This window comes from Coregonus lavaretus (assembly GCF_964263955.1).
Source record: "Coregonus lavaretus genome assembly, chromosome: 40".
Classification (NCBI taxonomy): domain Eukaryota; kingdom Metazoa; phylum Chordata; class Actinopteri; order Salmoniformes; family Salmonidae; genus Coregonus; species Coregonus lavaretus.
The window spans coordinates 1,159,658-1,184,736 of NC_140027.1; the positions used below are offsets into that span (position 1 = coordinate 1,159,658).

At 42.6% G+C, this 25,079-nt stretch overlaps 1 protein-coding gene across 1 annotated transcript in view; it reads left to right on the forward strand.

Moving 5' to 3' along the window:
• LOC311113577 (VPS10 domain-containing receptor SorCS3-like) overlaps nucleotides 1-25,079 on the forward strand; it is a gene marked incomplete at both ends in the record, with an annotated part of 211,996 nt that overhangs the window by 86,653 nt on the left and 100,264 nt on the right. The window contains 2 exons of the mRNA XM_084156824.1: nucleotides 12,131-12,230; nucleotides 16,915-17,073. Of these exons, the coding sequence (XP_084012950.1) occupies nucleotides 12,131-12,230; nucleotides 16,915-17,073 (259 nt within the window). The remainder of the gene's footprint in view (nucleotides 1-12,130; nucleotides 12,231-16,914; nucleotides 17,074-25,079) is intronic.

Below are 25,079 nucleotides of genomic sequence, written 5' to 3' on the forward strand. Positions count from 1 at the left end.
GCCAAACCACGCTTCTTAACACCCGGCCGCTTAACAAATGTGTCAGCCTGCAGGCGCCCAGCCCGCCACAAGGAGTCGCTAGAGCGCAATGAGCCAAGTAAAGCACCCCCGGCCAAACCCTCCGCTAACCCGGACAACTTGTGCGCCGCCCTATGGGACTCCCGGTCACAGCCGGTTGTGACACAGCCTGGGATCAAACCCGGGTCTGTAGTGACACCTCAAGCACTGCGATGCAGTGCTTTAGACTGCTGCACCACTCGGGAGGCCTTGAACTAGATTTTACAATGATGCTAACATCATTCATCCATGAGAAAGGTTGTTGATGGTGGGAAAACACTGTCTCAGGCGCCACTCCAGAATCTCCCACCAGAATCTCCCATAAGTGTTCAATTGAGTTGAGATCTGGTGACTGAGACACACACACACACACTTTAAACCCCCTATGCGCCTTTGAGACCCCTCTTTTAAAGTCACTGAGATCTCTTCTTCTAGTCATGGTAGCCAAAGTAATGGGCAACTGGGCATTTTTATACATGACCCTAAGCATGATGGGATGTTAATTGCTTAATTAACTCAGGAACCACAACTGTGTGGAAGCACCTGCTTTCAATAGACTTTGTATCCCTCATTTACTCAAGTGTTTCCATTATTTTGGCAGTTACCTGTACATTACATAAGAAAATGAAAAACATAATTTAATCTACTGTATCGTCCATTGTTTTACCTCTGCAACGAATTATTCTATTGAACGCTTTAATATACTGTCTACACCCCCAGGCCCAGACACTTTATGGTCAGGATCCTTCCTCACTAGAGAACTATCCTTTTTAGCCACATCTGCTTAAAGTCCATTCCTCTGACCCTGAGGTTTCACTTATCATCAGTAACAATACTCCTTAGATGGCCTGTACCAGTTCACATTCATGTCTTTTGTCGTCAATGCTGCACCATGCAGCTGACAAATGCAATTAGCTATGTCATAGTCCGGCGTTATCCCCCAGTGCCTCGGCCTCAGCTTCTTTTATCTCTAAATAATGAATGGGAATCAGTTGTGCTCGTGCCGTATCCGCCCGGTCAGAACAAAGATCCCACCTGAAGATTATACTACAAAACCTGCTGCTGAGCCTTGACCTGAGCATGACTCCACCAACTCATACACGACATCTGCGATCCATTGTGAGGAAAGGGCAGAACGCGTGTTAGGGTGTTGTCAGGTCAGAAGAGGTTCTGAGGTGACCACATGATGAGTCAACACCGTTGCATTTCAGGTCAGTGCTGATGCTTGGCAATGAGCGGAAAAAAGGCGGATGTCGCTGACTCGCTAGTGGATTTGTCTCGGTGTGACCTAAAAAGCTCTCTTCGCCCTCATGCAAAAATAATCACGCCTGGAGGGGGAATCTCAAACTTTTCTATGTTTATTTAAAGATTTATTCAGGAAAAGAGCTTTCTGGAATGTAGAGAACAGGGGAGAACATGAGGTCAAGCTAAGATGCTGGAAGATGCACAATCAGGAGTGAAAGAGGAGCATTGAACGTGACAGAGATATCTACAAGACAGTATGTGAGGTCACTTAAAAACATCCTCAAAATGTTAGCGTTTCTTCCGCTATAGTTCTTCAAAGCACTTCAAGAGTGCATTTGTGAATGAAAGCAGTGACATGCATCCATGCCATGAAGGCAATGCTTAAAGTGCCATGAAAAAATGACTGAGGTCCATAGTGAGATTTAAACTTTCATCATGTCTCGTAGTTGTTTTTCCCCCTGTGTTCAGTAATTTGTCACAAATACCTTATCTAGTGTTCACTCTTGGTTGTGAATGCAAGCATCGATTGATGTCATGCATGTGATGCCTAAAGTGCCATGGAAGTATAACTTATGAAGTTTAAACTTTCATGTCTCATAGTTTTTCCCCTGTGTCCAGTAACTTGCATAAAGTGTAATAGAAGTATGATTTGTGAAATGTAAACTTTCATGTCTCTTAGTTTTTCCCCTGTGTCCAGTAACTTATGACAAATGCTGTATCTTGTGCTCACTCTTGGTTGTTATATGCATACAGTTCTATGAAAGTTAGGGTTAGGTAAATTGGGAGATTGAAACTTTCCTGTCTCATAGCTTTTCTCCTCCACACTGTGCTCAGTAACACTTGACAAATAATAATAATACATTTAGGAGGTGCTTATTTTTGTCCTGATACAAATGTGTAATGGAAATGTGTTACTTACATATCCCAACTCCCCCTGAGACACCCGTAGGGAGTGGGGTTACAGCCAGGGTCACTATTGCCCAGCGCCCCTGGAGCATTTCGGGTTAAGTGCCTTGCTCAAGGGCCCAGCAACAGCTTTTTCACCTTGTCGGCTCCAGATTCAGACCAGCGACCTTGCCCAACGCTCTAAACCTCGAAGATAGCTGGTTTAGCTATACAGTACCTACAGTGCTTACTCTTGGTTCTTATCTAACATCTTATTTTCACACAGTGGAAATACTCATTGACTTCCTAGTTTATTTTCAAAAAGCCAGAGAGCCTAGGTGGTACAGTGAATCTGTTTGTGCATTTCCCTGTTCCTGCTGTTGTTGTTTTGTTTCAGGCGTGGACTGTTTCATATTTCCTCTTGCTGTCTCTGTTGCCTGTTTCTCATTTCTCAAGGTCACTCCAAGTGTCGAGATAAAGAAGAAAAAATACGTCTCCTCTCACCGATTGGACCCAGTCTGTAAATGTGAATGTTTTTCCCTCCATTATTCGTTCACGCTTGAGTTTCCACCCTCCTACATGTCTCTCACCAACAATCCACTGTGCTCTTTCCGGCAAACACCTGCAAATATCTTTCCGTACCCTTAATGTGGCATTCTCCAAAAGTCATTTTCAATAATGCTTCAATGGATTCTGTTATTAGAGGAGAAATTCTGCTGCAGCTAATGTACCTTAGGGGTGAGAAGTGTGTGTGTGTGTCTGAATGCCTCTGTATTGTGTATAGACTTCCATGGGGCGGCAGGTAGCTTAGTGGTTAAGAGCGTTGTACCAGTAACTAAAAGGTCGCTGGTTCTAATCCCCGAGCCGACTATGTGAAAAATCTGTTGATGTGCCCTTGAGCAAGGCACTTAACCCTAATTGCTCCTGTAAGTCACTCTGGATAAGAGCGTCTGCTAAATGACTAAGATGTAAAATGTATATGTTCCAAAGATAAACACTCGGAAAATGCTGGTCGCCTTCCTGAGATAAATTATGTTGATGGCAGCAGAGATTATTAAAAGCTATATTTGCTGTCTTTTCTCTCGACACCTTCCTCTACTGACGCATTCTCTTCATTCCTTTTCCCCCTCTTCATTTTCTCCTCCCTTTCTTTCTCTCTCTCTCACTCTCTGTTTCTGTTTGGAATGGATTTTCATAGTCATCATAAAACTTTCAGCTCAGCTACTGTCTCTGCTCAAAACGACGGCAGTTTGCTGATGGGAGGCTCTTGTGATTTTTCCCGAAGATGTGATTGTAATGGTGTATATTAAGGGTTTAGATTAGCCTGAGACAATGTGCTATCACAGTCCCTTTTATTATGGGCCTTATTATCGGTTTACTGTTTCTTTATGGGCCCCCGACTCTGCAGAACATTTTCTACCGCATTCTCTGTGTTGACAGCACTTCTCTAAGTTGTTTTTCAAGAGGGTAGAGATGGTTTTCTTCTTGTTGAATTAAAATCACTTTTTATCTCAGCATCTAGCAATGGGATCTGCTATGAGGAAGGATAATGAAGAGTTAGAACAGTTTTGGTTTTGAATTGTTCCAATCAGATTTTTCCCCTCAACTATTCACTTCTTGCCCTTTTAGTGGGTTATTGCATGACCTTTTAACATGACCCCTCTTCATCTGTCTCTTATTAAGATCTATGGCCCCACAGTCTCTCTGCTGTCCAGCACTATCTATCAGAGCAATGATGGTAGGGCATTGCCCAAATCATGCCCATTGTGGTCTGCCTCTGCCAAACAAATCTCAGTCGCAAAGTTCTCATCTCTCATTTTCCTGTGTCATCCAGAGGTCTCGGCATCCATCCAGACAGTCGATTTATCGGGTTGAGGATCTGGTGTTTGGAACCATTTTGCATCTGTCATTCCGCTGCGGTCTGGCTAGGAACAAAAATGACTAATAGTATCTCAAACAATAGCTGTAGAAATGTTTCACAGTGGGTTCAGACATTGTGTTCAGACCCCTTTAAGACTGGATTCTTGGGCTTCATCTACATATCAATCAAAAGAAAGATCATTTTTAGTGCCTGAAGGCTTGATCTTGCTCGGGGTCTTCAGCTAAGAACCTTTCTGTTTTCTCTCATCTCTCCCTCACAGTTGTATTTTTATTTAAATTTTTTATTTAACCTTTATTTAACCAGGTAAGCCAGTTGAGAACAAGTTCTCATTTACAACTGCGACCTGGCCAAGATAAAGCAAAGCAGTGCAATAAAAACAACAACACAGAGTTACATATAGGGTAAACAAAACATAAAGTCAAAAATACAACAGAAAATATATATACAGTGTGTGCGAATGTAGTAAGTTATGGAGGTAAGGCAATAAATAAATAGGCCATAGTGCAAAATAGTTACAATTTCGTAATTAACACTGGAATGATAGATGTGCAAAAGATGATGTGCAAATAGAGATACTGGGGTGCAAATTAGCAAAATAAATAACAATATGGGGATGAGGTAGTTGGGTGGGCTAATTTCAGAATGGCTGTGTACAGGTGCAGTGATCGGTAAGCTGCTCTGACAACTGACGCTTAAAGTTAGTGAAGGAGATAAGAGTCTCCAGCATCAGAGATTTTTGCAGTTCGTTCCAGTCATTGGCAGCAGAGAACTGGAATGTCAGGTAAAGTTGTTCCTTTATGTTAATCCCACTTCTGACACCAACAACCCAACGATGTCAAATTTTTGGGCCCCGGTGGAATTCTTTGACAGGGTTTTTCCATTCTCCCTGGCTAGTCTGTTTGGTGTTTTTGTTATTCAATCACGCAGTTACTATATCTTTGGTTTGGTCAGCGGCCAGCCAAGTCAGCTGCAACAGACCGAAAGCTACCTCAGTCTGTGAGCTAGATAGATCAGCAAACTTTTGTTTCGCTGCTGGAACAATACAGGAATAGGACCTCTGAGTCGGTTGCGTTCCTGAACATCCCAGGCTTTATCTCTTTTGTTTTGTGTGGCACGACAGACTGAAGGGATTTGGTTTGGGAGTTTGGTCCCCCTCTCAGTTTTGAAGCACTGAGCTTTTTCCTCTCTCCCCAGTGCCTGGTCTCCACACAGTGCCTCTGTACACCAACCACTTAATTGTTCTGCTTTACAAGCAGCCATCTGGCAAAGCCTCACAACAATGTGATTTCTGGTCGCTGACTTTTTTTTGATTGTTCATTTGATGTTCAAGGAGGAACATGCACATTGTTTCCCCCTCTCTCTCGCACCTCTCTGAAATTGATTTAGTTATGAAAAAGCTCCCCACTTTATGTCAGTGCAGATGGAACCTGGTCAAAATGCTCGGGGGTTTGAATTCCGAAAAGAAAACATCAGGGATTCTGGTTTTAGTGTTTATGAAAAATCTCTACATGAATCTTGAAAGAATATTTTGCCTCACTGTCTTTCCTTTTTACTGTATATTACCCCTTAGTGTATACTATAACACAACAGTATTACTTAGTACTTAGATACTTTTCTCCTTCACTCCAGGTGTATTGTTTTCTGAAGCAACTGCCTTGCGTTGCTTGGAAAATATAGTTCCTGGGATATGAGAGAAGTTTTATCTCACCTCAAACTGTGTACAATTGGAATGGTTGATTAAACCCCTTCAATGACTCTTATTTACCTTCAAGAACTAACTTCTTTACTGTGGTGAAAGCATTTCACCACTAATATCCACACTTCCTTTAGGGTTTCTTCCTCAATGCAGGCAGACACAACAACAGCAGACAGTGCAACTACTGCAGTACCTAATCCCGTCTCTGATAGTCAAGCAATATTTCAGACTGCTGCTATTTTCCATCAGCAAGCCAAAACCCCATTAGTTTCAGATGTCTAGGAAGCATTGTGATATTTCATAAACTTCTACTACAACAACAAGAGGGAGTATTACCTTTCTGCTGAGCTGCTGAAGGCACTTCAGCTACGTTTTGCTCAGAATTGAAATTCTGAAGGCAAATGGCGTTCTGTCTTTTTCTCAGAATCTCCGTTCACTCGCAACAGTGCCTCTGGCTCTGCCTGTCTCACTCTCCCTCAATACATTTTATCCAGACCAGAAAATAGACATAAACACCTAAACACCAAACACCAGATAAACAACCGTCTCGGTGGACAGGAGCTGATGAGAATGAAATTACTGAATAAAAAATGAGGAAGGAAGAGAAGGCCTATTGTATGGCGGTGTAGCCAGGTTTAAACACTTCAATTGCAATATAATTATGAGTAAAGCTTCCTTCCCTGCAGAGACTCATGAATATGTAGTCATTCTAGGTTTCGGAATAACAAAAAAGGCGTCTTTGAAATCAGACTAACTGTAGGAGGCATATGCGTTATGGTTTGGAGGTTTGATTGAATACATTGCTGTCTGTGACACTCTCACACCAGAGCCTTAGTACTTGATGATAGAACTAAGCGGTGAACAGTAAAATGGATGCATAGCCTACATACAATACCACACACAGCTAGCTATCTCTTCAATTTATACCTGACAAGTCACTCAGGTAGGCAGGCATCATTATGTGTCTGGGCTGTAATGTCCCTGCCTGCCACGGACATGAGAAGACTCAAACAATATAACGCGGCCCTTGGGAGCTCCCTAGTGCTCGGAGCCCCATTCCACATAATATTTCCCTCTCCAATCAGTCATCGTCCCGTTCAATTCTCCAACTCTCATTTATTATCCTGTAGAAGCTGTCAGCACACCCTCATGCAGTGTCTGTCTCTCTCGTTATTCTACTTTGTAATTATCGTGACCGTCTCTCCCCGGCACTCAGGAATGAACTGGAATGAAAAAAGATCTTATTGTAATTTCACCCGAAACTCTATTATAGGTGGAGCTGCACTACTCTCTGCCGACTACGCCATCAGGAGAAAAAAACTGAAGAGCTATGAAATAATAATCTGTTCCCATTCGTCGTTCCTCATTCATAATGTAAATTGCACTGCACATCCGAAGGGGGTTACTGCTGAGTGGGTGTGGACCTTTTTCAGTCTTCAGACAGAAATAATTAGGTAATCATGGGCATATGGTAGCTATTCTTAGGCTCACTCGAACATGCACACACAATCAGTGCAAAAATGTAGCATGTCAATACAGCCATAAACGGTGATGCATTTTCAAAACAAAAGATAGGCTAAGGAAATAAACTGTTTTTTACACCTGCATTTTGAGCTGAAAGTCATTCATGTTAGCAGCCAATATCAACTAGGGATATATCATATCACTTCTCTGCAGTCCAGAGCAAGCATGTTCTGTCTGCACCGTGCCATCACTTTGGAGGGCAGCATGCTTGCAGAGTTCTTGTTGCCCGACGGGTAGCCCTGTTCTTCCTCACAAATATCGTAATAAACTCGCCAGAATATGTTAAATCTTCATCCCATAATATTGAAAGCAGTGCGATGTTACAGCTGCTTGTCTTTAGACATACACTGACTATACAAAATATTAAGAACACCTGCTTTTTCTATGACATAGATTGACCAGGTGAATCCAGATGAAAGCTATGATCCCTTCAATCTTCTCTGCAGATCCTCTCAAGTTCTGTCAGGTTGGATGGGGAGCGTCGCTGCACAGCTATTTTCAGATGTTTGATCGGATTCATGTCCGGGCTCAGGCTGGGCCACTCAAGGACATTCAGAGTCTTGTCCCGAAGCCACTCCTGCGGTGTCTTGGCTGTGTTCTTAGGGTCATTGTCCTGTTGGAAGGTGAACCTTCGCCCCAGTCTGAGGTCCCCAGCGCTCTGGAGCAGGTTTTCATCAAGGATCTCTCTGCACTTTGCTTCGTTCATCTTTCCCTCGATCCTGACTAGTCTCTCAGTCCCTCTCGCTGAAAAACATCCCCACAGCATGATGCTGCCACCACTGTGCTTCACTGTAGGGATGGAGCCAGGTTTCCTCCAGACGTGATGCTTGACATTCAGGCCAAAGAGTTCAATCTTGGTTTCATCAGACCAGAGAATCTTGTTTCTCATGGTCTGAGAGTCCTTTATGTGCCTTTTGGCAAACTCCAAACGGGCTGTCATGTGCCTTTTACTGAGGAGTGGCTTCCATCTGGCCACTCTACCATAATGACCTGATTGGTGGAGTGCTGCAGAGATTGTTCTGGAAGGTTCTCCCATCTCCACAGATTAACTCTGGACTTCTGTCAGAGTGACCATCGGGTTCTTGGTCACCTCCTTGACCAAGGCCCTTCTCCCCCGATTGCTCAGTTTGGCCGGGCGGCCAGCTCTAGGAAGAGTCTTGGTGGTTCCAAACGTCTTCCATTTAAGAATGATGGAAGTCACTGTGTTCTTGGGGACCTTCACTGCTGCAGAAATTTTTTGGGACCCTTCACCAGATCTGTGCCTCGACACAATCCTGTTTCGGAGCTCTACGGACAATTCCTTCGACCTCATGGCTTGGTTTTTGCACTGACATGCACTGTCAAACAGTGGGACCTTATATGGTCAGGTTTGTACCTTTCCATATCATGTCCAATCAATTGAATTTACCACAGGTGGACTCCAATCAAGTTGTAGAAACATCTCAGGGATGATCAATGGAAACAGGATGCACCTGAGCTCAATTTCGAGGTTAATAGCAAAGGGTTTGAATACTTATGTAAATAATGTATTTCTGTGTTGAATATTTTATACATTTGCAAAAAGTTCAAAAAATCTATTTTTGCTTTGTCATTATGCGGTATTGATGAGGATATATATATATATATTTTAATCCATTTTAGAATAAGTCTGTAACGTAAGAAAATGTGGAAAAAGGGAAGTGGTCTGAATACTTTCCGAATGCACTGTATCATGTCACTTCTCTGGAGTCCAGAGCAAGCAAAATCATATGGCCTATTTTTAACGGTCGTTGCAGAATCGGATGGAAAGCATGTTCTGTCTGCACTGTGCCATCTCTTTGAAGGGCAGCATGCTTGCAGAGTGCTCGTTGCCAGCCAGGTAGTGTCACGCCCTGACTCTGGGGACTCTTATTTGTTGAGTCAGGGTGTGTATTTTCTTTGTTATGGAATATTTTCTATGTGGGTTCTAGTATGTGTATTTCTATGTTGGCAGGTATGGTTCCCAATCAGAGGCAGCTGTCGCTCGTTGTCTCTGATTGGGGACCATACTTAGGCAGCCTATTGGCACTGTGTAGTTGTGGGATCTTGTTCCGTGTGAGGTATGTTGTTTGTGTACCTTGGACTTCACGTGTCGTTAGTTTATTGTTTCGTTGTGTGTTTGTTCGTTTCAAATAAACATGTATGCATATCACGCTGCGCCTTGGTCTGACCCGTTCATCAACGAACGTGACAGGTAGCCCTGTTCTTCTTCACAAATATCGTAATAAATTCACCAGAATATGTTAAATCTTCATCCCATCATATTGAAAGCAGTGCGATGTTACAGCTGTTTATCTTTAGACATACACTGAGTATACAAAACATTAAGAACACCTGCTTTTTCTATGACATAGATTGACCAGGTGAATCCAGGTGAAAACTATGATCCCTTATTGATGTCACTTACTAAGTCCACTTCAATCAGTGTAGATGAAAGGGAGGAGACAGGTTAAAGAAGGATTGTTAAGCCTTGAGACAATGGAGACATGGATTGTGTGTCATTCAGAGGGTGAATGGGCAAGACAAAAATTAAGTGATTTTGAACACAACGTTAGACACGGACACGAATGATCTGTTTAGCGTGTTAACACACTATTGGTAGTTTGTTGTAACCGAGTATTGGTGCTAAACCGTGTGTTATTGGAAGCTAGCATGCTAGTTAGCTATTGCGTCATAGGATATGGTGCCCTGGGCGGTTTTCACGGAAGAATACTGTACCAAGTTAGCTAGCTGAATAAACTAAGTTAGAGTCTATTCCTAGAAAATATTGAACCGCTGTAGTTTACAACAATTATAATTTCTAAAGTGGAAGTTGGGAGAGTTATATTTGAGTGTTTCAGTGAAACGAAATGAGGGAGGCCCCGCTCTCGCTTTCTCAGATATTTAGTTAATTTCATTCCGATCTCCTTTGCATTATTGTAGCCTTTTCTGTAGCCTGTCAACTATGTGTCTGTCTATCCCTGTTCTCTCCTCTCTGCACAGGCCATACAAACGCTTCACACCGCGTGGCTGCTGCCACTCTAATCTGGTGGTCCCTGCGCGCATGACCCATGTGGAGTTCCAGGTTTCTGGCAGCCTCTGGAACTGCCGTTCTGCGGCCTACAAGGCAGAGTTCATCTCAGCCTATGCTACCCTCCAGTCCCTCAACTTCTTGGCGCTGACGAAAACATGGATTACCACAGAAAACACTGCTACTCCTACTGCTCTTTCCTCCTCGGATCATGTGTTCTCGCATACCCCGAGAGCATCTGGTCAGCGTGGCAGTGGCACAGGAATCCTCATCTCTCCCAAGTGGACATTCTCTCTTTTCCCCCTGACCCATCTGTCTATCTCCTCATTTGAATTCCATGCTGTCACAGTCACTAGCCTATTCAAGCTTAACATCCTTATCATTTATCGCCCTCCAGGTTCCCTTGGAGAGTTCATCAATGAGCTTGACGCCTTGATAAGTTCCTTTCCTGAGGATGGCTCACCCCTCACAGTTCTGGGTGACTTTAACCTCCTTACGTCTGCCTTTGACTCATTTCTCTCTGCCTCCTTCTTTCCACTCCTTTCCTCTTTTGACCTCACCCTCTCACCGTCCCCCCCCTACTCAGAAGGCTGGCAATACGCTTGACCTCATCTTTACTAGATGCTGTTCTTCTACTAATCTCACTGCAACTCCCCTCCAAGTCTCCGACCACTACTTTGTATCCTTTTCTCTCTTGCTCTCCTCCAACACTACTCACTCTGCCCCTACTCAGATGGTAATGTGCCGTCACAATCTTCGCTCTCTCTCTCCCGCTACTCTCTCCTCTTCCATCCTATCATCTCTTCCCTCTGCTAAATCCTTCTCCCTCCGATCTCCTGATTCTGCCTCCTCAACCCTCCTCTCCTCCCTTTCTGCATCTTTTGACTCTCTATGTCCCCTATCCTCCCGGCCGGCTCGGTCCTCCCCTCCTGCTCCGTGGCTTGATGACTCATTGCGAGCTCACAGAAGAGGGTTCCGGAAAGCCGAGTGGAAATGGAGGAAAACTAGACTCCCTGCGGACCTGTCATCTTTTCACTCCATCCTCTCTACATTTTCTTCCTCTGTTTCTGCTGCTAAAGCCACTTTCTACCACTCTAAATTTCAAGCCTCTGCCTCTAACCCTAGGAAGCTCTTTGCCACCTTCTCCTCCCTGCTGAATCCTCCTCCTCCTCCCCCTCCCTCCTCCCTCTCTGTTGATGACTTTGTCAACCAATTTGAAAAGAAGGTTTTCGACATCCGATCCACCCCCCCCCCCCCCCCGTTAAAAATTATAATAATAATAATAAAAATAATAAAAATAAAACTTGGGTGGTTGTCCCACTGGCTATCATAAGTTGAATGCACCAATTTGTAAGTCGCTCTGGATAAGAGTGTCTGCTAACTGACGTAAATGTAAAATGTATGGCAGTAGGAGCCAGACGCACCGGTTTGTGTCAAGAACTGCAACACTGCTGGGTTTTTCACGCTCAACAGTTTCCCAGGTGTATCAAGAATGGTCCGCGGGGGTTATAAAACAGGAATGGTTTTTGCCCGGTGCAACATGGTTGTATATTTAGTTTGCATGTTATAGGATGTTATAGGAGCACTCTAGATTCCTGTAGTTACAAGGGTGAGATAGCCAAGTACTCTAAGATGCACAATAACAGGGCTATTTCACATGGTTCAAAGCCAAGATCATTGAATTAGGTCACAAACCTACCTTAAGATGTGGTTGTGGTTGAAAACAGGTGTTGGTACATAACCGCTGTTTATAAGTCTGTACGTCTGTCTGTCTGTATTTCTCTCAGTCTAAACACATTTTTTCCCTTTACAGATCAACAGACTATGGATCCACCTATGAGAGGATGAATGACAAAGTGGGATCTAAGACGGTGCTGAGTTACCTGTATGTCTGTCCATCCAACAAGAGAAAGGTAAGACAAACTTCAAAAGAATGATTTTCAATAACACAATAATGTCTAAGACTTAGAAGGATTTAATTACATTTAGTTGAATTAACTGGAACTGAATTGTTCATTGTCCATTCTCTGCTGTCGCTATTTGTTATTTCTGATCAAATCAAATGTTAACTCAAAGTGAAGGTTAGACGGTAGACTAACTATAAAATAAAATAAATATGGTTTGAATAAATATTTTCTTTCAAGCGTTTAAATGTCTTTGTAATTTGTGAGATGGCCAAAGTTTAATGACCTTATTTAGCTTACATTGCCTTATGCTGGCAGCTTGCTTGGACTTAGAAAGTCAGTTCAAGACTGTTACCAAGCAAAACTTAGTTATAGCCTCAGAACATTTACCATGACACAACACAGAGACCAGAAAGACCTGTTAGAAAGCCAAAACGTATTCAAGACAGAGTCTTGTTGGTTTGTAGATAAATGCTGAAGCAAAACTAATTTTAAAAAGTAGGTGTGTCTTCTCTGAGCGAAGTTTCTTTTTACTTTGGGAAGTAGACCATCTATTCCACATTATAACACAGGTGTCTCAGTCTCTCCTGAACCTTTTTAAGGGTCCTGCTAAGGTTCCTCACTAGCAAACCATCCATGATTAAACTTTTCTCTGTGGGAATGTGAAGGGAAAAGGGCCCCAGCTGGCTTTCTGGGACTCCCGAAGAGAGTTAAATCAGTCCATAGATCACTAGCGCTGACCCTGAAAATCCCTCCATGGAAAGAGAGGGTTTGTGGGATACCGAGTTGATGGACATATCCCGCGTCAGCCTTGGACTCAGTAATACCTTGGTCTGACCCTGTGACTATTTTCCCACCGGCCGTCCGGACTTAGCGATAGACCCTATAGTTGAAGGTAGAGTATGCCCATCCAGCACATTTCCCAGGTACAGGGATATAGGCTAACCAAGCCAAAGACACATGAGATACATGGACAGACAACAGATTTGCTGCAAGGGCCTAATCATCTCCCTTTTATGGTGATAGACTGAGGATGTTGCAGTTTGCTTCACCCCAGTTACGGAATTATGTTGTAGTAGAAGCTAGCCACATGATGTCCGGATGCCCTCGTTAGGGCCACGTTTTGTAGACAACCACTATTGACCTCTGGCTTCCACCGATCCACAATCCTCCTCACCTTATCTCTTATCTCATTATCGACGGATGAGCCCAGCTCTCTACTGGATAAGCTGGGATGTTTTTTCCTCATTGCATTTGAGTGGCCAAGCATAAAATCTGCATGTATAGCATGGGAAAAACACGAAGAGGCTTATCTCTGTATCTGTTGAGATGAGGCAGTAATGACCCAACACAATATATTTGTGTATTTAATGCCTCAAGGGTGTTTTTTTCTCCCACATAAATATAGCATTACAATCGATTGGTTTCCACACAACAAGATTCTGTTAATGTCACCGACTATATTCTCACATGTTGTCTAAAGGAAAAAAGCCAGAGGCTTGACCTTTCTAAGAGAAGATAATAGATTTGAATGATGGTGCTGACATTAATCTTCAAGCTTTTAAAGAAGACACCCTTATGCATGTTCAGCATTTTTCCGAGGTCTTCTGCACAGTTTGACTCACAACCACTGCTTATAGACATATAAATATAATTAATAGACATAGACATAGAATTAATAGATATTATATTTCTATGGTTGTAGCTAGATAGATATCCCAATTCACCGGAAATGAGCCTATTTATACCTTCCCTATAGAGTGCTCACTTACAGATAGGCCGCAATTGATCTGTGTTTGACATGATTAATCTGCTGTGAGGCATCCTCTCCTCCTCTCCTCCCTTTGTTTGTGGTCATCAGAAGGCTCGAGCACCGTCCAACAGCAGGCTGAAGCCCCTCAGACAACACAGCAATGACTATCGCACCCGTCGCATGACGATTAGCTCGGTCGCTGGACTCCCACCGACTAGCTGAACATCAGCAGATAGCGTGCAGAGGTTATCCCTCCAGCCTGTATTGATCTAATCTTTGTTACCAACCTCTCTCCTCTTTGTTGCTGGGAGACGCATTGGTGAGGAATTGGCAAGTGGATGTGGAGCGAAATCTTAATTACCTGGCGATGGTGTATTTGATGATATGAAAGTTATTGACGATGATGTGACTATTACGTAAGCTCCCCTCGTGGAACTTAGTGCCTGTTAAAACTGATTCAGCAACAGATGGACATATCCATATCCCTATGATCCACATAAACTATCTCAGAAAGGAAATGAATTCAATCTACTGAGAGAAGGGTTATGAGAAGGCTTTTAGTCCAGTTATGGTATTTGTCCAATACATTTTTCTACATTTTGTAAGAGAAATAATGTTTGAATAGGGTTTATTCTTGAATATGTCAAATAATGTTTACTGTGCAGGAAAATAAATCAGGTTGGTTAAAGATCAATTATCTTTGGCAGTTAATACATTTCCAGACTTCTCCAATTCCTTTTATTCTCAACATATAAAGTGTATATTACACCTTCCAATAAATGCAACAGTGATACAGTGTATATAGGTTATATACAGAGTACAGCTATGCCCACAGCTATACAACAAGCCCTCTATAAAGATATGTCTTAATATGTGTATTAGAGTAAATATAAAGGAAGCCTGGTTGAAAAGGTCTCTCCTAAATTATTATTAGAGAGCTGAGAAACGTTCACTGTCTCCCTGTTCAGTGGTGAAGAAACACAGATCCACCCAGACCCTTCAAGGACGTCTAGCATTTGTACTTTCCCCTCTAAGTGGTGAGACAGAGAGAAAGGGCCTGACAGATGAATCAGAAATGCAATTTCCACTCATAATAAATGCTGTCGCTTAATACAATATTATGGAAAAAGTTTAGACTTTACCTTAGAAGCTATAAATTACATGTGACAAGGCCCTAAGACACTGGGAGAAATAGAGGGGGCCCTTCGCTGTCCCTCGTACCTCAGTGAGGGTAATGAATGGCACAATTGGAAGGTCAGGCCAACAACAAAAAATAGAAGGAAAAATAAAAAAGAGCGAAAAACTGGCACAGAATCCACAGTCTGTTTATTGGCTCTTAATGAAAAACAATTGATCTAAATCACCACCAGGGAGGATTCCTAGTTAAAGCTGGGGAAAGAGGGGTGGGGAGGATTTCTAGTTAAAGCTGGGGAAAGAGGGTGGTATTTTTGTCAGTGACAAATGCACTGCTGTTTTTTCCAATTCAAAACTGTTGCAGGGAAAACAAACACAGCCATTCGGGCTGTGGCACTATCCAAGTAACGCTTTTCCCTTCTCCTTTTTCTGTCTGGTTTTAGTAGTTTTATTATCATTAAAGCCAGGTGTCAGGTTAATGTTGTATTGCATTAAATCACAAACAGAAAGCATATTTGAGCTAAGCATGTCTTATTAATCCAGATATATATGGATTAGTTTGAGAAAAAAGGCTCTGGTTCTATATAGTGGAAATGCTTTTTAGGGATGTATCTGTGTTTTGAGAGTAATGAACTGTAATGAAAATGTCTGCTTTACTTCCCCCCACAAATAAATCATATTATACCAATATATAGATAGTACACCAATAAGGTCAGATTTTGTTACAATGTGGTGTTTCATATTATATATCATACAATCTTCCAAACATAGGGCTTTATCATTATTAAGTAGTATCAATGTTGTGTACTTTCACAGTATCTTTGGTTTTATAGTATGAACATGTACTGTAATTTACATAATTGTACTTAATACGTACATTTGTGTTCCTATTATGATTTTAGTTTTACAGATCTTGCTCTGTTATTGCTTTCTCGAGAGGCTCATTTCTAACAAATGTACAGCAATACATTTACATTTTCATTGAATTCATGACAAAATGAAAGTAGAGACAGTATTATTCCTAGCATGGAATTAGGATTCCTCCCACTGTGGTAAGATAGAGCATTCCACAAAGACATGATTCTTAATTGCACAAATATTTGTTCATTCTTATCACAGATTTACAGTAGATATCATTCAAAACAAATTGCATTGTCTACACATGTAGTCACGCATGGTAAACGCAAAGTTATCGAGGTGTCCCTTGCTATGCAGCTGTGGTACAAAACACTATAGCACAAGTTTGGATTCTATAAAAAATGTCCTATTCTTTAAAATGGCAACTTTTTGTTGTAGTTGTGTTTTGGTCCCTCATTGTTGACTTATAGGTCCACAGGGGTATTCTGAACCACCTCTACCTCATTAAAGGGGATGTATTTGTAGAGGGGTGACTGGAAGCCAAAGTGCACCAAAGTGCAGACCTGTGAGTGCACTGGAAGAGGCCAAAAAACCATGGCAACAGAGGCGAGAGGCACATTTGTAAAATGAAGTCCAAAACAAAGTGAAGGTGTTAGTGCTAGTAGCAGCTTGATGCATGCCAAGCCCTAGACCTGGAGTGCTGACATGGCTAACTCTCTCTCTCTCTCTTTCTTTCTTACTCCTATTTATCTCCATCTCTCTCTCTCTCTCTCTCTCTCTCTCTCTCTCTCTCTCTCTCTCTCTCTCTCTCTCCTCACTCTCTCTCCTCACTCTCTACTCATAACTTCCCTCTCTTTCTTTCTCTATCCCTCTCCATCTCCTCCCTCTCTCACCCCCACCCCCTTCTCTCTCTCTCTCTCCATCCCACCCCCTCTCCCTCTCTTCCAGATAATGGTGCTGACAGACCCTGAGTTTGAGAGTAGTGTGCTCATCAGCTCGGATGAAGGAGCGAGCTATCAGAAATACCGCCTCAGCTTCTACATCCTAAGCCTCCTGTTCCACCCAACACAGGAGGATTGGGCCCTAGCCTACAGCCACGACCAGAAGGTGAGCTCCATGTCATTTTTTCAACACAGTTGGTTGTTTGATACAGTATGTTTTGGATTTCAAACTGTGATACACAGTCGGATAAAGCTCCAAGCTGTTGATGTTTTATATTTTTTAATCATGGTCAATGAGTATGACCTGGCTACCAAGATGTCTATCACAACAGGGGAGTCTGGTTAAGTTGGAGGAGGGAGAAGACTGACACCTTGGGTTGCTAACTGACCCCAATCTCAGTCATAACAATGAAACTTGTGCCGATTCAGAGGTTGTCACTATGGGAGGTCCTAATGAAAAAAGAGTCTCCACACAGTCACTTCGATCAGATGCAATTTTACAGTTGTATTTCGCTAAGCTTTCAGTCTGTGATGGCCTTCGTTGGAGAATGCGGACTATACGAGTTTGTAACAGAAGCTTTTGGGCTTTTTAATGCACACTATAGATGTTGGTGATATTTTGTTTGCATTAAAAGGATAGGCCTTTGTGGACATGGAACACTCTCAGACGACAATACTTTGTGGACATGGGCCACTCTCAGAATACATACCTTTGTAGACATGGAACACTCTTAGAAGACATACCTTTGTGGACATGGAACACTCCAAGAAGACATACCTTTGTGGACATGCAACACTCTCAGAAGACATATGTACAGTTCTGATGAAACGATTCCTTAAGCATTGACGCAACGTGGAATCTGATGGTGATTAGTAAATTAGATAATGTAGTATTTTTCATTGGGAGTCCATACAAGTGCAACTTTAAAACAGTATGTTCTGTACTGATCACATATTGAGTTTTTCTATATTCAAACAGCAGTGTCTCAAGCTTTGTCAGATCTCTTTACTATTTGTCTCCAGTCTTTTTGTACTCAACGCAGGTCAATCTCTATCTCTTTACTCAATGTCTGGAGTAAACTGTTCTATTTAGAGTTCTAGAACTCTGGGTGACCTCTCTTGACTCTTATCTCAGAACGTGTAGGCAGTGTAAAGACATGATTACTGTTGATGTAGCTGTTCCTCTCTCTCTGACTAAGGGCAATGCAATTAGAGCGTCTGTGACACGTCTCAAAAAAGTATGAGGGTGGAAAGTATGGAAACAACGCAACAAAATATATAACTTTTTTTCTTTTCAACTCTCCTAATTGACTTCAGTATTGGAGCTGCTTGTCTTATAAATCTTTTGACAATAGCTGTTATTTACATTTTACATCATTTCGCAGACGCTCTTATCCAAAGCGACTTACATACATTTCCATACCAGTCCCCCATGGGAATCGAACCCACAACCCTCTACCAACGGAGCTATTGTATTTCATCTGTAGCATGATCTGGTCCATGTATCGTCATTAATTGGTAATTTGATTCAAAAGACAAAGTGGAAAAAGGGAAAACCTGATAGATTTTCGGTTTTGGTTACTGAATTTGCAAAATTACAATTGGAAATCAACTTGTATTCTAATTTATTGTGTCAAAATTGGAAATGTAATAACGGAAAACAAATAACAACAAAATGTCGATTTTTGTTTTTCCTTTTTCATACCCAGAAGTACACGCCCCCTCATAGAATATTCACAGGGCTTAAGGGGTGTGTTTACAGCCTAGGTTGGCAGCACAAAGTATGGATTAGACAGTGTGAGTGTGACAGGAAAAAAAAAAATACACTAAGATGCAGAATTTATTATTAAGTTTGCATGCCAATAGAACAAACTCAACAACAATGGAACAAAGTTGGCTTGGCTAGCTAGCACTGGCTGGCTACTGCTGGGTGTGTGTGAGAGTGTGTGTGTGAATGTGTGTGTGTGTGTGTATGTGTGTGTGTGGTCCAAACCTTTTTCGTACAGTTAAGGTGTTGGATTGAATTTGCTACAATATACTTCCATCATTGGTTTCATTGACCCTCCCTTTTAACTGCCACAAATTGACAAATTGTTAGCTACAACTTCTGAGTCCATTGGAGAGGATCAGCTTGAGCAAATTAAGGTGTCAAATCACTGATCTACAAATAGTATTCCCTGTCAAATAATAGGCTTTATGTGATTAAGATTCGCCTCCCCTGGCACAGGCGATCCCCCCACCAATCACACATGCACAACCAGACATTGATTGATTGGAGACAGCTTGTTTCAATTAAATAACATTTCCTAGGATTTTCTACTTGCAGCAACTAGACAACCTCAGGCCTGAGTTGTTTTGTGCAGTTCAGTTATTCATGTAACACCCTCCCTGAAAGCAAAGATGATATTTTTCTGAATGCATTTATAGTCTGAGATGTATTGGTTTCGGGGGGTTGGGAAGCTAGTTGTGGACGTCTCAAGAGAGAAGTGAAGACGAACCTTTTAAAAAGTCCCCTCGACTCGAGTTGTATTCCATTCTTAACATATTGCATCTCGGCTCACACACCTCGTCGGACCTGCGAGACAAGGTCTTGGGTCCCTAATGGATTGTGTAAAGGATATGTTCATCAAAACGTTAATTTGGTGGTACCGTTGAGTTCAAGTATTCAGTACACATTGCAGTTACTGTGGTCACTTGGGGATATGGGGTTTTGGTTTCATTACGTAGTTAGAAGTGTTTATGAGAGCAGACAATTCACCTCAGAAAAAGCTGATAGTGTAGATAAAATGACATTAGCACAGACAGACAATGAACATTGATTGTGAGAAAATATCCAGTTTATGTCCATTTATCTATTGCCAGTCTATCATGTCTATCATGAAGCTTATCAATATCTAGCCTGTTTAAATGATCCAAGATGGCGTAGCAGTGTGGTCGTGGTCTCTTGTGTGTCCATGTAAATAGCCTGTATTTTTTTGTATTTTTTTGTATTTTACGTATATATTTCCCTATCACACTTTTCATCCTTCTACTAAATATACTTTCCTGCAACCCGTCTCACTCAATGTGGAACGGATTCTATTATTTACTCACCTTTATCTAGAATCTCCAGTTGTAACTAGCTAGCCAGCTAACTAGCTAACTAGCTACTTGCTATTAGCCACTGTTAGTGGTTTTCACCCAGAACATCGGATTTTCTGCCGGAATAACTGAATCACTGAACCTTAACACCGGATCGCAACTAGCTAGCCGCAACCGAATGGATGTCGAATGGATGTTGCTGTAGGCTAATCACCACTGCCCCAGAAGCAAGCACCACTTAGCCTTGAGCTAGCCCCGAGCAAGCCCATATCCCGGCTATCTACCTCTCTGTCTACCGAATGGGAGTAGCCAGCTAACTAGCTACTTGCTATTAGCTACTGTTAGTGGTTTTTCACCATTGTCCGTGGCCTGCACTACCTACCAGCCAGCTCTAGCCTGGACTATTATCGGCCAGTCTTCACTGTCTGCACAGCGCGTTATCGACCCAGAACCTATCGGATTTTCTGCCGGAATCACTGAATCACTGGACAATCGTAACTAGCTAGCTGCAACCAAATGAACGTTGTTGTTGGCTAATCAGCCTTGAGCTAGCCTTGAGTCAGGCACATCTCCCAGCTATCTACCTCTCTGTCAACCGGACGGGACCTTCTAGAGTCAACACGGAGCCCCGATGATCCATCACGACTGGTCTGCCAACGTAATCGTCTGTGGTTTCAACAGGCTTCCCGTTGCGATGACCACGAAGATCCATCTGCTAGCCCCGGCCACTAGCACACGCAATCAACAGCCTTCTTCTTCCTGCTCGCCTGTGCTGTGGCACCAATTCGAACTGCTCTCGGACTCACATATTGCTGTTCACTGGATCTTATGATCACTCAGCTGCACAGCTGATGCCTGCTGGACTGTTCCTTTACACGGTACCCTGTCCTGTTTATCTGTTTAGCCTCGGCCCAAACTTTATCGCCATTACCAGTTGTTGCCTTAGCTCTCTCTAATAACACCTGTGATTGCTTTATGGCTCTCTCCTATGTCAATATGCCTTGCCTATTGCTGTTCCAGTTAGTTCTTATTATACAAAACTACCTCAAATAGTTCCTTTGTTCCACCCCCCATACACGCCGAGACCGGCTCAATCGGTGCCTCCAGTGATGCTATCTCTTTCATTGTTACCCAACGCTTAGGTTTACCTCCACTGTACTCATATCCTTCCATATCCTTGTCTGTACATAATGCCCTGAATCTATTCTACAACGCCCGGAAATCTGCCCCCTTTATTCTCTGTACCCAACGCACTAGAAGACCAGTTCTTAAAGCCTTTAGCCATATCCTTATTCTAGTCCTCCTCTGTTCCTCTGGTGATGTAGAGGCTAACCCAGGCCCTGCAGCCCCCAGTTTCACTCCTACTCCCCAGGAACTATCATTTGTTGACTTCTGTAACCGTAAAAGCCTTGGTTTTCTGCACATTAACATCAGAAGCCTCCTTCCCAAGTTTGAGTTATTCACTGCGTTAGCACACTCAGCCAATCCTGATGTTCTAGCAGTGTCTGAATCCTGGCTTAGGAAGGCCACCAAAAATTCTGAAATTTCCATCCCCAACTACAACATTTTCCATCTAGATAGAACTGCCAAAGGGGGTGGAGTTGCAATCTACTGTAGAGAGAGCCTGCAGAGCTCTATCATACTATCCAGGTCTGTGCCCAAACAGTTTGAGCTTCTACTTCTAAAAATCCAACTTTCCAGAAATAAGTATCTCACTGTTGCCGCTTGCTACAGACCCCCCTCAGCCCCCAGCTGTGCCCTGGACACCATATGTGAATTGATTGCCCCCCATTTATCCTCAGAGTTCGTACTGCTTGGTGACCTAAACTGAGATATGCTTAACACCCCGGCCATCCTACAATCCAAACTAGATGCCCCCAATCTCACACAAATTATCAACAAACCTACCAGGTACAATCCTAAATCCGTTAACATGGGCACCCTCATAGATATCATCCTGACTAACTTACCCTCTAAATACACCTCCGCTGTCTTCAACCAGGATCTCAGCGATCACTGCCTAATTGCCTGCGTCCGTAACGGGTCCGCGGTCAAATGACCAGCCCTCATCACTGTCAAACGCTCCCTAAAACACTTTAGCGAGCAGGCCTTCCTAATTGACCTGGCCCAGGTATCCTGGATGGATATCAATCTCATTCCGTCAGTAGAGGATGCCTGGTTGTTCTTTAAAAGTAATTTCCTCTCAATCTTAAATAAGCATGCCCCATTCAAAAAATACAGAACTAAGAACAGATATAGCCCCTGGTTCTCCTCAGACTTGACTGCCCTTGACCAGCACAAAAACATCCTGTGGCGTACTGCATTAGCATCGAATAGCCCCCGCGATATGCAACTTTTCAGGGAAGTTAGGAACCAATATACACAAGCAGTTAGGAAAGCAAAGGCTAGCTTTTTCAAACAGAAATGTGCATCCTGTAGCACTAATTCCAAAAAGTTTTGGGACACTGTAAAGTCCATGGAGAATAAGAGCACCACCTCTCAGCTGCCCACTGCACTGAGGCTAGGAAACACTATCACCACCGATAAATCTACAATAATCGAGAATTTCAACAAGCATTTTGCTATGGCTGGCCATGCTTTCCACCTGGTTACCACTACCCCGGCCACCAGCTCTGCACCCTCCGCTGCAACTTGCCCATGCACCCCAAGTTAACAAACAGATCACTGACCATTTCGAATCCCACCGTACCTTCTCTGCTATGCAATCCGGTTTCCGAGCTGGTCATGGGTGCACCTCAGCCACGCTCAAGGTCCTAAACGATATTATAACTGCGATCGATAATAGACAGTACTGTGCAGCCGTCTTCATCGACCTGGCCAAGGCTTTCCACTCTGTCAACCACCGCATTCTTATTGGCAGACTAAATAGCGTTGGTTTCTCAAATGACTGCCTCGCCTGGTTCACCAACTACTTCTCAGATAGTTCAATGTGTCAAATCGGAGGGCCTGTTGTCTGGACCTATGGCAGTCTCTATGGGGGTGCCACAGGGTTCAATTCTTGGGCTGACTCTTTCTCCGTGTATATCAATGATGTCGCTCTTGCTGCTGGTGACTCTGAGATCCACCCTTACGCAGACGACACCATTTTGTATACATCTGGCCCTTCATTGGACACTGTGTTAACAAACCTCCAAACGAGCTTCAATGCCATACAACACTCCTTCAGTACCCTCCAACTGCTCTTAAACACTAGTAAAACTAAATGCATGCTCTTCAATCGAACGGGTCTGACCTAGAGTATGTGGACAACTACAAATACCTAGGTGTCTGGTTAGACTGTAAACTCTCCTTCCAGACTCACATTAAGCATCTCCAATCCAAAGTTAAATCTAGAATCGGCTTCCTATTTCGCAACAAAGCCTCCTTCACTCATGCTGCCAAACATGCCCTCGTAAAACTGACTATCCTACCGATCCTTGACTTCGGCGATGTCATTTACAAAATAGCCTCCAACACTCTTCTCAGCAAATTTGATGTAGTCTATCACAGTGCCATCCGTTTTGTCACCAAAGCCCCATATACTACCCACCACTGTGACCTGTACGCTCTTGTTGGCTGGTCCTACTACATATTCGTTGCCAAACCCACTGGCTCCAGTCCATCTATAAATCACTGCTAGGCAAATCCCCGCCTTATCTTAGTTCATTGGTCACCATAGCAACACCCAACCGTAGTATGCACTCCAGCAGGTATATCTCACTGGTCATCCCCAAAGCCAACACCTCCTTTGGCCGCCATTCCTTCCAGTTCTCTGCTGCCAATGACTGGAATGAATTGCAAAAATCTCTGAAGCTGGAGACTCTTATCTCCCTCATTAACTTTAAGCATCAGTTGTCAGAGCAGCTTACCGATCACTGCACCTGTACACAGCCCATCTGAAATTAGCCCACCCAACTACCTCATCCCCATATTGTTATTTATTTTGCTCATTTGCACCCCAGTATCTCTATTTGCACATCATCTCTTGCACATCTATCATTCCAGTGTTAATACTAATTGTAATTATTTTGCACTATGGCCTATTTATTGCCTTACCTCCATAACTTGCTACATTTGCACACGCTGTATATATATTATTTCTGTTGTATTTTTGACTTTATGTTTTGTTTTACCCCATATGTAACTCTGTGTTGTTGTTTTTATCGCACTGCTTTGCTTTATCTTGGCCAGGTCGCAGTTGTAAATGAGAACCTGTTCTCAACTGGCTTACCTGGTTAAATAAAGGTGAAATAAAAAATTAAATAAAATAAAATATAAGTTAAACCTTTGCTTCCTTAGCACCAGTCTTTTAATAAAAGTGTTCTCTGTGTTTAAAGATATCCTTATTCAGGTTTCTGGTGTTCAAATCAATTAATGTTGGGTATGTCAAGAGGAGAACCCCAGGTGGTTGACACAACTTAGTTTTTCCCAAATAATGTTCCTGTCAGCCCCTTGTCGTCTCTCACTCAGGCACAAAATGTCAGATGAAGAACGTCAGTCTACCGTAATCCGTGCATCAACCAAATCATGCTGTTCTTAGATAGTTGACATGTTGGAGATACATTTATTCTCACTTTCTTTCAACCTTTGAAAAAAGTGAGCTAAACATTTTTCACTTCAGATGTATTAACAAAAACAAGTCACATTTCTTCAGACAGTCAAACAAGCTCACAGTTTCCAACATTCCAAAAGAATAACTCACAACCAATGTGTTTGGAGTCAATCACCTGCATACACTATTTGCAGCCTAGTCACCCAGCACCACAATTAGATAGCAGGTAACCCAACACACTGCCTATGCCCTGTTTGAAGTGATTGTTTATCAATTACCTCGACGAACCTGTGCCCCCGCACATTGACTCTGTACCGGTACCCCCTGTATATAGCCTCGCTACAGTTATTTTACTGCTGCTCTTTAATTATGATCTGAATTAATTTTTTTTACTTATCAATTTTTTACTTAACACTTATTTTTCTTAAAACTGCATTGTTGGTTAAGGGCTTGTAAGTAAGTCTACACCTGTTGTATTCGGAACGTGTGAAAAATAGAATTTGATTTGATTTGTGGTTATTTGTAATTCCTGCCACTGG